The 12,528-nt window shown below is 48.8% G+C and overlaps 2 protein-coding genes across 2 annotated transcripts; both read right to left on the bottom strand.

Moving 5' to 3' along the window:
• Positions 1-3,506: 3,506 nt before the first annotated feature.
• On the bottom strand, positions 3,507-4,187 carry LOC149330402 (uncharacterized). Its single transcript, XM_089559423.1, has one exon. The coding sequence runs from the start codon at positions 4,185-4,187 to the stop codon at positions 3,522-3,524; it is 666 nt and encodes a 221-aa protein (XP_089415549.1). The 3' UTR covers positions 3,507-3,521.
• Positions 4,188-7,510: 3,323 nt separating this feature from the next.
• On the bottom strand, positions 7,511-8,401 carry LOC149330401 (uncharacterized). The gene has a single exon (XM_089559842.1). It carries the CDS (start codon positions 8,341-8,343, stop codon positions 7,648-7,650), a length of 696 nt encoding a protein of 231 aa, XP_089415968.1. The 5' UTR covers positions 8,344-8,401; the 3' UTR covers positions 7,511-7,647.
• Positions 8,402-12,528: the final 4,127 nt, after the last annotated feature.

Genomic DNA, 12,528 nt, shown 5'->3' with positions numbered 1-12,528 from the left:
GCCTCATCGTTGTAAGCAGGAGTTGTCGACAGAAATGTCACGCTTTTCAAGTGGTCAAAACGGTCGTGACGTCACAGTGCACAAATTTCAAACGGGGTTAATTGTACTTTGGCTAGTAACCATGCAACCAATTATAGAGAGAGAGAGACAGAGAGAAAAGGACGGAAAGGCAGGGAGGTTAACCAGGCGATGCCCAGTTGGCTACCCTACAATTGGGGAGGGGAACAAAGGGGAAAAAAGGAAAAAGAGCGGCAAAAAAAATGAGTCTGTCAAGTGTCCATCGACCACTATGTCACAGGGACAGAGGGCGCGCACAGAAAACTTAGATTATAGGCGGGAATGCAACCCCGAGTCCCTTAGGAAATTCAGGAGCGCTTTCACCGCTTTCCGTTGTCGGGAAGGTTGTGTCCAAGGCCCCAGAACGTTAGACTCTGTTAAAGGACGCGAGTCCAAGCGGAGCAGAGAAGCAACTAGGCAACCGCGCTCTCGCTCAAAACGAGGGCAGTCACAGAGGAGGTGGCTGATCGTCTCGTCACAACCACACTGGCGACACGCAGGAGAGTCAGCCATTGAGATGAGATGGGAATAGGCGTTTGTGAACGCCACTCCCAGCCACAGGCGGCACAACAGCGTAGTATCACTGCGGGGGAGGCCGAATGGTATATGATGTTGGAGCAAGAGGTTGAAGTGATGCGAGCGGGGTGTCCAACCTCCTAGTAAGTGGGAATGAGTTTAGTTAATTGTTTAATCATCCATTTAGCCTAATTAACCCTTCTAATCAGGCCAGATAAATAAATAAAACAGAGTTGGAAATTGATCGAGTTCGGGAACCGAACCCCGGTCTCCGGAGTGCATGACGAGCATTCCAACCACTCCACCATGCCAGCTAGATGGTTTGGAATGAACAAAGGCGCGTCTAGTGAATACGGTGTCTTCGTTCACTCCCATCTTCCTCCCTTTCCGTTACGGCGACGTTCAGGTGTCCACCGAGGTATGCGAGACAGATACATTTCCTTTTCTCAAAAACCAATTTACCGACGAGCAAGGCGTAGAACCGAACGGGCGATGGCGTTCTGTGGACTCCCTGGCAGCGTTGCAAGACGCTGTCGCGTTTCACTCTTAGAGGCGAAGCTTGACATCTTAAAAACACGTCAGTGACACAAGCAGCAACACCGCGCTTAAGGCTTTCACCTCACCGCATTTTAGGTCAACAAAGTGCCCCACTGAATTTTTGTTGCCAGCTATATGACAATACAGCTTGAGTTTGGACAGGGCGTAATGCGAAGGCAAGATAACCGATGGTCATTAAGGGTAACGGAGTGCATTCCAAGAGAAGGCAAACGTAACATGAGGCGGCAGAAAGTTACGTGCGCAGATGAGATTACGAGGTTTGCAGGGATATGGTGGCCGCAACTGGCGGAGGACAGGGTTAATTATAGAGACATTGAAGAGGCCTCTGCCCTGCAGTAGTAGTAGTCATGCTGATAAAGGAGATGATGAAATGGCAATACTGGGACCCAGCTCGATACCCCGTCGACTCAGTGCGATAGTTATGCTACAGTGGGTTCTTTTCCTTCCCGGCATATTCACTATACGATAGCTTTTGGTTTCACGGCCTCAGGAAATGTGGCGGCTAGTGTCTGTGTCGCCTCTTCGGCCCTGTGTTCTATATACGAGAAGAACAGCAGAAATTTGTTTGTTGCTGCAGTGACAAGTTGGCTGTGACACATCAAATATGGACGAAGAAAGTTCAGAGTCGAAAAAAACGATAAAATGTTTTTTTCTGGTTGTTTTCGGTTATGTAGTACTGTGCTCCTTTTTCTGCTCTCTGTGCTTCCGTACGCCTTTTTTTACTAACTACAAAAAGTTATGAAAAACTTGTTGTGATTACCGAATCTTTTGTTTCTCCCTGGGTTACGACGACGCTCGACGGTTTGCCGTTACCGCCCATCCCTGTCGCCATAAGACATCCTTTCGAAGCTCAAGGAAGACGTTGTGGGAGGCCCACAGTGTGGCCCAGACCCTAGAAGTTCTGGTGCTTGACCTCAAGGGTGCCTTCGAGAACGTCTCCCTTGACCTCGTACTGGAAAATATTGCAGCCTAAAACTGACATGTTCAGTCCTATAAGATGATTTGTGCCTACGTCAATGACCGGAGGGTTGCAAACGAACTCAGAAACCTGTGAACAGACATCCAGTTAAGAGGAAGAGGACCAGCGCTGGAAAAGGCGCTGGACCCTACTCTATAGCCCTGGCCGGTGTACTGTCAGTGTTAAACAGTATCCTCGACGTGCAGCAGCACGCCCTCTATGCCGACGATGGTATGGTCTCGATTACAAAGGGGTCGAACGGTGATGCCCAAAACATGCTACAAATGACCTTAAACCCGATATGTCGTCAAACGGGGACCAGCACGTGAGGAGGAAAAATTGCAGAGACCACCGGAGCTTAGGAAGCACCGAAGGACAGAGGCAACTCCCGGCATCCAATTACGAATCAGGACAAACCCTTTCCCACAGATGGACCTCATCATAGTTCATGGGCTACACACTCAAGCGAATGATAAAACCACATATATGATCCGTAAGCTTAAGCAGCCCATAATCAAAATCCCGCAGATGAGTAATAGTACCTTATCAACACAGTATCTAAACATATGGTCGCAAAGTTCGCGATCATTCAATAATATACGGACCTGTCAAAGTGTATGCAGCTCCAAATGTGCCCCTAAGAAGTGTGCTCTCCTGGTTGGCCTCTCCTTGTAGAAGATTTAACTTTTTTTCCATTTGTTCAGTGGCCGATTTATTAATAAAATTTCGAGCGTGATCCCGCGACTTCGCGTGGTCTTCGTCTTCGCAACCCTTCGGTAGCAAACAGACACACCACCTTTTTTCGGAAATATTACACATGTATTTCTTTTAGACGCCTTCACTCTTCCCTGGCAATAACGAAAACGGATTAATAATATGTACTCTAAAAAAAGCAATAAATGACGATACAAAATCAAGTGTGCAGGAAGAAAACCCCTGCACAATGGCACCGCTAATTGTCGCTGCCGCACCGAGGATGTTCATCAATAGCTCGGATGAGGCTGTGAGTTCTCAAGCAGCCAAGAGCGGCACTTTGCTGCAAGCAGTCGTCCATTGGCAGAGACCATTCTGGTGAGCCTTTTGCCTACGGACAGCGTTGAGCACAGACGCCGGCTGTCCGCCACGGGCAGGGCTTGTAGCATGTCCCCAGCCGGTCCCACGGGTCGCCCAGAGCCGTGCCCAGTTCAGCCCTGCCCTTACAGGCCTTGGGCGGAAGTCGCCGGTATCGCTGGCCACCCAGGAGTCCAAAAAGCAGCGTTTCACGGCTGGATCTTCCACTCCGTCGCCGCAGAAGAAGCTCTCTGGAGGGACGCCGAGCAGCGGACGTTCCGTGTACCTGCTGTTCCTCTGGAGAAAAAAAAGAAGAGGAATGCAAGCATTAAAAACGGGCATAGCAATTCTTTCGCCGAACAGAAGAGATTACGAAGTCCGTTCAGACGAGCGTCCTGTCTTTACAAGCTTTCGGGCTTACCATTGCCTCATGCAGGATAGCAGTTGGTGCTGCCTGAGACAAGGACCCGGATGATGTAGTAACCGAGGTCAGTGGACCAGCTGGAGAAGCCATCGCATTTGCTGGGGTAGACGCAGGCAGTGGTCCTGCCACCGTGCTTCCATGAATCCGGGCCTGCGCGATGAACAGTGAGTGATCTACAAGCGCCTTGGTGCCAGCAGCCTTGGCTTCGTGTTGAGCCAGCTCCATGATTTTCCTGTTCTGGTACAGGCAGGTGAAGGGCCACCTCGAGAACAGGTCTTTCAGTGTCGCGGCCTCTGGAGTGCCTTGAGCCTGGACGCCCACAGCCTCCTTGCCTTCGGACTGCTTGAAGTGCATTCGGGGCCAGTCTCCTAGCCACTTCTCTCTGTCCTCCAACGAGACGGAGGACAGGCGATCAAGCACAGGCGGTGGCAGAGTCTTTGGCCCCGGTGGTGCATGAGCGCCCAGGATCATCGAATGCCGAGCTCGGGAAACAGTCGACGCCGTGTCCATGTCCGTGGCCTTCCAATTCGTTGAGGTGCTGCGAGGCCGGGTTTCCAGTGAAGTAGTCGTAACTGCTCCGCAAGAGTTCTCAATCTGCCTTGGAATCCTGCCACGGGCCAACATGGCTTCCTTGCCAGCGCAGCTGGCACGTGACAGAACGTTCGCTCATCTTCCTTTTTGCTCACCCAAACCAGCTTCTTCTTCTTCCAGACGGAAATAACTGTATTTTATTTAATAATAATAATAATAATAATAATAATAATAATAATAATAATAATAATAATAATAATAATAGTTTATTTTTCCCCTTTTACAAGGAAAGGAGCAGCCGCGAAAAAGCTGCTTCAGAGAGCAGCTTGACGGCGCGACTGCCCCCTTACTGACGGCATTCCTGGCATTTCATTCCTGGTATTTCTAATTAGTTTAATTTATTTGCGATTTTCAACAATTAATATATTCTTCTAGTTTCAGTCATTTTATTATTCCACTTAGTTTTCATTGCGTGTTTTTCTCGCACGAATCCTTCCTTGGCATTCACCACCGTACCTTAGCCAATGCCCCGCGTGGGTATGTGCCATGTTTACTGAGGCAAAGAAGAAGATTGATATCGGAGTGTGAGACAAGTCATCATTTTCGATAGAAAGATTAGGAAAGAAAACTACATCGAAGTGCCGTTAATGGTGAAAGGTACACTGTATTTTTTACACAGAGTTTCGCAGCTATGAGTAACCAAAATCTTTAAAATACCGATTGTCCATCCGAAAGAAACCAAACGAATGCTTTTGCGAGTCAGATGGTCTAGTGAGCATGCAGTATTTTGGAGCGGAAGTTTCACTTTTCGACTGCAGATCTTGAAGCTCATGTCGCGGCACCGATATAACCTTGAAGTGGCCTCAATTATAAGAATATTGTGGTATAGGTTGGAATCGAACCCGGGCCTCCTGAATGCGAGATGGGGACGCTTCCACTCCGCCACGACTGATCTTTTGTTTATTACTCTGAAATCAAACCCGCTATGCTACCAAATGCTTTACGTACGCACATATTATTCCGTGATCCGGACACACATCCTCATATCTTAGTACGCTCCACTCCACTAACACATCAAAATTGTGGGAGACATACAGATTCGCCAATAATCGGCAACCAATCAGACGGCCAGTTCTATGCAGCATAAACCCCTCGTACCAAGGCGCTGTTTACTACAGAGGCCTAGATGAACGAGATGGTTCCGTGTGTCCATCCATCGCGCGGCTCTTCCGCTGGCTAAAAATTTCAATCAGCACGATCGTTCGACTCTTGGAAGGTAACAAAAGCGCGTCTAGTGAATGCACAGATGTCTAAGAAAGATACCTTCGAGATGCACGCATAAATAATTTTATTGTGAGCATGACACACGAGTCACACGGGATTAGGGCGAAAAATTTTTCCAGCCTAAAAAAAATCGAGGCAATCCTGTCAAAAACAAGACAAACTATTTCGTCGTTCTGCCCAAACGACAGATTTTTCGCTTGGTATTTTGTATTTTTTGTAGTACTGTAGCTGTTTTCTTTCGTATGTACTTTTGTAGCGCTTTATTGCAGTAGCTACAAAATACTCTGTGATCCTGCAAAATACTCAGTGGTCCTGCAGATAAACACATTGCTAAAATTTGTTGCGAAGACAGAACATCTCTTTTTGTGTTTGCCGACTGGCTTACAACAAAGCTGGACGATTTACGGTTATCGCCGATCCCTCTCCTCAGTGCAGAATTAGTTACAACTCCAGAATGACGTTGTGGGCGGCCCACAGTGTGGCCCAGACCCTAGAAATTCTCGCGCTTGACCTCCGGCCAGTCTTCAAGAACATCTTCCAGGACCTCGCAATAGAAAATCTTGCACCATGGTTTGGTTTGGTTTGGTTTATTCGGGCTTAACGTCCCAAAGCAACTCAGGCTATGAGAGACGCCGTAGTGAAGGACTCCGGATATTTCGACCACCTGGGGTTCTTTAACGTGCACTGACATCGCACAGCACAAGGGCCTCTAGAATTTCGCCCTCATCGAAATTTCATGCCGCGGCCGGGTTCGAACCCACGTCTTTCGGGACAGCAGCCGAGCGCCATAACCACTGAGCCACCACGGTGGGGCTCTTGCAGCATCGAACTGAGGCATTCAGATCTATATGTTTGTTAGTGCCTACGTCAATGACAGGAGGGCTACAAACAAACTCAGAAACCTGTACTTAGACATCAAGTTAGCAGGAAGGGATCCACTGTAGAAAAAGGCACTGGCCATCACTCTGTACCCATGGCCGGTCTACCACCACTCTTGAACAGAATCATCGAAGTGCAGAACACCCTCTATGCGGACGGTGTTATGGTCGCGATTACGAAGGGTACAACGGTGATACCCATGACAGGCTACAAACGAGCTTCACCCACTGCAAGAGTATGTAATCAAGCTGGGAGTAGCACGTACGGAGTAAAAATTGGGAGCTATTACTGGCGGTTAGGAAGCACCGAAGGACAGAGCCAACACCCGACATCCAGTTACAACTCGGGACAAACCCTTCCCCACGCATGGACCGCATCATAGTTGTTGCAGTATCCACCTAAGAGAATGGCAAAGCAACACACATACTCCACATGCTTAAGCAGCCCATAATCAAAATACCGCAGATGAGTAACAGTACCTTATTATTTAGCAATACGTTATAAATCCAGGATTTCAACAGATGACCGCAACGTTCGCGATCAATTCTTCGCAAAGTTCAATTATGTAGGGACCTATCAAAGTATAAAAGTTCACATGAAAAGCGTGCTTTCGATGTTGGCGTCAATATTTTGCAGCCACTCTTCAACTCTCCTTGTAGAAGACTGATCTATACTCCATCCGTTCAGTGGCCAATTTAGTGATCCAATTTCGTGGACCATCCCGCGACTCCGCGCGGTCTTCAACTTCGCGAGCCTTCGGTCGCAAACAGCCAGACCTACGACCTTTTTCGGAATTATTACGCATTTATTTCTCTTGACGCCCTCAGGCTTCTGAGGGCAATGAAAAAAACCAAATTCATATGATGTATTCTAAAAAAACAATAAATGATGGCAGAAAATCAAGTATGCAGGAAGAAGACCCCTGCGTAAGCGCACCGCTAATTGTCCCTGCCGCATCGAGCATGCTCATCAATAGCTCGAATGAGGCGCGCGGCAAGCAGGGAGGTCTCGCGCAGCCAAAAGCGGTACTTTGCTGCAAGCAGGCGGTGATTGACCGGGACCATTTTGACTTGTCTGTTCCCTACGGACAACGCTGAGTGCAGACGCTGGCCCTTCACCTCGGGCAGGGCTTGTGGCAAATCCGCAACCGGTCCCACGAGTTGCCCGAGGCCGTGTCGAGTTCTGCCCTGCCCTTACTGGCCCTGTTCCGAACTCGCCAGTAGCGCTGGTCACCCAGGAGTCCGAAAAGCAGTTTTTTAACTCTCGTTCAACCGCGTCGCCGCAAAAGAAGCTCTCTGGTGGGAGAGCGAGTGTATGAAGTTTCGTCTCTCCGCGGCTCCTCTGGAAGAAAAGAAGAGGAATGGAAGCATTAAAATCGGGCATAGAAATTCTATCGCCCAAAAGAGCAGACCATGAAGTCTCTTAAGATGAAAGTACGGTCTTTACAAGCTCTCGGGCTTACCATTAGCTGATGCAGGACGGCAGTAGGTGTTGTCTGAGCCGACGACCCGGGGGAAGTAGGAACCGAGGTCGGTGGGCCATCTGGAGCAGCCACCGCATTTGCTGGGGTAGACGCGGGCAGCGCGCCTGCCACCGTGCTTCCAGGAATCCGGGCCAAGGCAGCGAACAGTGAGTGATCTCCAAGCGCCTTGGTGCCAGCAGCTTTGGCTTCGTGTTGAGCCAGCTTCAGCTCCCTCTCCTGGTACAGGCTGGTGAAGGGCCATGTCGAGAACAGGTCTTCCAATGCCACGGCCACTGGGATGCCTTGAGCCTGAACGCCCCCACCCTCCTTGACTTCGGAAAGCCTGAAGTGCGTTCGGGACCAGTGTCCCAACCACTTGTCTCTGCCCTCCGACGAGACGGAGAACAGGCCATCAATAAGAGTTGATGGCGGAGCCTTCGGTACCGGTGGTGCAACAGCGTCCAGGATCATCGAATGCGGACCTTGGGAGACAGTCGCCGCCGTGTCCATGTCCGCGTCCTTCCGATTCGTTGCGGTGTCGCTAGGCCAGGTCTCGGATGAAGGAGTCGGAACTGGTCCGCAAGCGTTGTCAATGTGCCTTGGAATCCTGGCACTGCTCAACATGGCTGCTTTGATAGCGCATCTGGCACGCGACGGGACGTTCGATCATCTTCCTTTTCGATGACGATGATGATGATGTCCTCAGGTTTAATGGTACATACCCACGGCAGGGGAATGGCTTCACCTTCTTCTTCACCATAAGAATATGGCACATACCCACGCGGGGGGATTAGCCAAGGTACGGTGGTGAATGCCAAGGAAAAAGAAAAAAGCGCCTAAACCAGCTGCTTCGTCTTCCGGACGAAAACACTTGATGTCCGAATATGAGACCTGTCAACATTTTTGTAGAAAGGCAAGAAGAGAAAACTACATTGAACCACCTTTAATGGTGAAAGGTACATTAAATTGTTCTATACAGAGTTCCACAGCAAGAAGTAACCAAAATCTTTAGAAATACGGATTGTCCATCCGGATGTAACCAAATGTATGCTATTCCGAGTGCCAAGGTCTAGTCAGCACGCTGTTTTTTTCTTGCTAGAAACTTAAACAATTAGTAAAGACCAATTCGATATTTTTTTAAATACGGGTGCCAGGAACAGAGTGTCCAAATTTTTAAATACATATTTTAGCCGAGAGATTCAAATGAGCCGTGTTGAGAGTCACATGGCGCAGTGAGCAATATTTTTTATTTTGGTGACCTAATTAGGAAAGACGAATTACCTAACTTTAAAAACATCGATGTCAGGAATAAAGTGTGGGTGCGGAAGATGCAGGTCGCCTTGAAAAAGAGCTCTGGAAATGTTTCCACCATGGTATCGTCTACGTAAAGTAGATTTTTTTTCCCCTAAAGCTCGCAAAATACAAAAGCGTCCACGTAGCAGCGGTACCGTCTCAGAATCCCCAGACGCGTATCATGGAACATAATCAGCTTTTCTCTGAGCGAAGTCCCTGTCGAGGCTCTGGAGTAGTTGTGCCTCTTGGCAGCGTGTTCTGGCACCAAACTTTTCCAGCCGTACCTTAACGTGTCCTCACAGGAGATGGACAGGCTCGCAGCCCGTTCGGAAGCACATTTATTCTACCGATTTGCTGTTGGCTTGGGTTGAAGTAGCATATACCTATGACGGGGGATTCGTGCACCATGCCCGCAGCATCGCGACCCGGTCACAAAGAGACTCAGCGACAAACCTTTTCGGTAGATCACACGTTTTATTTATCATAACTCCTTCAGACTACTGAAGGTAAGAAAAAAATGAAATCTATACTGTATGCCCATTAACTTGAATAAATAACGATAGAAAAATAAATGTTGCTGGACGAACATCCCTGCGCCAACCATCCGCTGTTCTCTACAGGTACTGGGAAAGGCTCCCGTGCAGTGTAAAGACGAAAGACGTGAGAAGCACGTTGAACCGAGCTGAATGAAGCGCTCATTGTCGCTGCCGCATCGAGCATGTTCATCAATAGCTCGAATGAGGCGCGTGGTAGGTTATCTAGCCTCTCGCAGCCAAGAGCGATGTTCTTGCGCAAGCGGACAGCGATCTGCAGAGACCATTCCGACTTGTACTTCGCCTGCAGACAGTGTTGAGTGCAGACTCGGGTTCTCCATCTTGTGCACAGTCTGTGGCAGATTCCCAACTGGTCTCAAAATGAGTCGCCCAAAGCCGCCCCGAGTTCTGCGTTGCCTTTTCCAGCCCTGTGCCAAAGCTTCCGGCCACGCTTATAGTCCAGGAGTACGTAAGGCAGTCTTTCGGTGCTCGTTCCGCTCTGCCGCTGCAGGCGTAGCTCCCTCGTGCCACAGCGAGCGGCTCGTGTTCCGTCTGCCTACGGTTGCTCTGGGGGGAAAAAAAAGAGAACAGAATTAGAATGAGACACGGCAATTCTTCCACGACCAGAAGCAGGCAGATAAGCCTCTTCCGGCACTAGTCCTGTCTTTACAAGCTCTAAGCTTACCTCTGGCTGATGCAGGCTGAGAGTTGGCGTTGTCCGAGTCGAGGGCCCGGAGAAGTGGGAATCGAGGCAGAAGGCAGGCTTGAAGAGCCAGAAAACTCGCTGCGGTGGATGAAGACAGTGGGCCTGCCACTGCGCTCCCAGGCATCCGGGCCAGAGCGGGGAACAGTGAGCGGTTGGCAAGCGGGTTGATACCCGCAGTCTTGGGTAAGTCTTGGGGCCGCTCCGTGAATTCTTTTTGACACAGTATGGAGAAGGGTCACTGTCCCTCTTTGCCAAGGCCACTGGCGTGCCTTGATCGTGGATGTCCCCAGTCGCCTTGCCTTCGGACAGTCTGAAGTGTTTTCGAGTCCAGTGCCCCTGCAGTCGCTCCTTCTTAGCCTTTGATGAAATGCAGACCAGAGGACCGGGCAGGGGCGGAGACATCGGCCCCGATGACGTGTCCATGTTCAGCATCGTCGAATCTTGAACCTCGAAGGCTGTCACCGCCGACTCCGTGTCCGCGACTTTCAAAGTAGTTGCGACGTCGCTCGGCAGGCTTTCAAATCGAGGAGTCGTGTGAGCAGAGCTGTGAACGATGTGTCGTCGTGGTCTCCAGCAGAGACTGGACATGGCTGCTGTCCCAAAGAATCCGGCACGTGACTGAACGTTCGATCTTCTTCGATTCACCCAAAACAACATCTTTCTCTTGCGCAGCCACTCACTGAAATTATGCTCGCGAAATGCACAAAGGCAGTGCGCTGAAAGGGAAGAACCCCTGACAACATCGCTGCTACCCCTCAAGAAACGAAAAAATAGAGCTTTACGTTAATACGGTTAATTTTTGAAGGAGTATAGAAGAAAAATTTTTTCATTGCTGTAAGTTGTGGACTTTCATGGGTTATCATATCACCTGGCATTCTAGTCGCAGTCTTTGTAAGGAAAACGGAAAAATAACGAAAGTACCTTGAGACCCTAACGACTATTTCGAGGTATTACATGACCTAGTGGCGGAAAATGTATTGTCTCGCATATCATTTTTTGCCATCCTGACGAGTGTTTACTTCTTGCTCTCGCCACTAGTACATCCATTCTGCGAAGTTCAAATTTCATCTCAACAGCTATATACTGTTACCCTTATTTTATATATTTCTCGAGGGTGACGTGTATGACGACATTGGCCTCGGTTCCCTGATACAGTTTTTACAGCTTTTTTTTTTCTGCGGCTCTCGCCATGAAAACCGCTGGAGTTCCGAATTCCATGCCGCTTAAGAGGTAGAAATCATTCCAAAGCTATTCGCTTAGGCATCCGTCAAGTTTCACCATCACGCCTTCGTACACAGAAAACTTTACTTTTCAAAACTATTTTTCTCGTAATTATACTCTGCTCCAAGATCTTTCTTGCAATTCTTGCGATTACACTATACCGATGCTCCAATGATGATTACCACTTACGATAGGCGGGTTCAGCGTAAAAAGATTTCCAATAACTGTTGCGCAAAAAATGCACACTGTACTGTCCTTTCTGACAATGGCCGCAGCAACGGCGTCTTTCCAGGAAATGAATACATTCTTAAGATAATATTCTTAAAAAAAGAAAGGAAGGAAGGAAGAAAAAAATGCTTTCGATATTCACGAACCAGCGTGCGCAGGACTTAAGAAGACGAAGTTGAAGCGAAGCAGCAAGGGGTAACGTAAGCTCGCGTCGCGTCCCGTTTCTACTCAATTTCTTTTGCACTACCGTAAGCTAGCAAAGGTTCGAATATATATACTGTTTATATAGCGTGTCCTCCTTGGTGGCATTCATTCTGGCGCCTAACTGTAATCGCTGCTTCGCCTCCGCTGTCTTGTCGGCATAACTGACATAATTCTCGTCGTTATTCTTTTCTTCCAAATTTTATTCCATCGCACCGACAAGTCTTATCTATGAACTATGTAGCGGCGAGGTGGGCTGAACAGAGTAGTGAATAATTGGGTCGAGAATTATAGTAATATTCGTATCGCTACTTCCCGTTACTATACTTTCAGCTATGTTCATCTGCAGCTTGCAGATCGACCGGTGCAGACCACGTGTGCCTGACAACAGCTGCCAAAATTTTCTAAGGTCAAGCCGAAATCCGAAATCCAAACCATTTAGAGAAACTCGGACGCGCTGGTGCAGTTCAAAACACTGGTACTGTGTGGTGACAGGTACTGTGTAGTGATGCTTGTTTTTCGCCCCTAGGAAGGAACCTCAGCCTAAAGCTGTGGCCAGGTGAACACCAAGTGGAGGAACTCGCTCATCAAACCAGAGGCCGGCAAACATGACGGGACAACCGTTAG

This window comes from Amblyomma mixtum, chromosome 9, assembly GCF_055824585.1.
Source record: "Amblyomma mixtum isolate Tamu chromosome 9, ASM5582458v1, whole genome shotgun sequence".
In the NCBI taxonomy this organism is placed as follows: domain Eukaryota; kingdom Metazoa; phylum Arthropoda; class Arachnida; order Ixodida; family Ixodidae; genus Amblyomma; species Amblyomma mixtum.
Note: the sequence above shows the minus strand (reverse complement) of the source record. Positions and strands in the feature narration are given on the sequence as shown.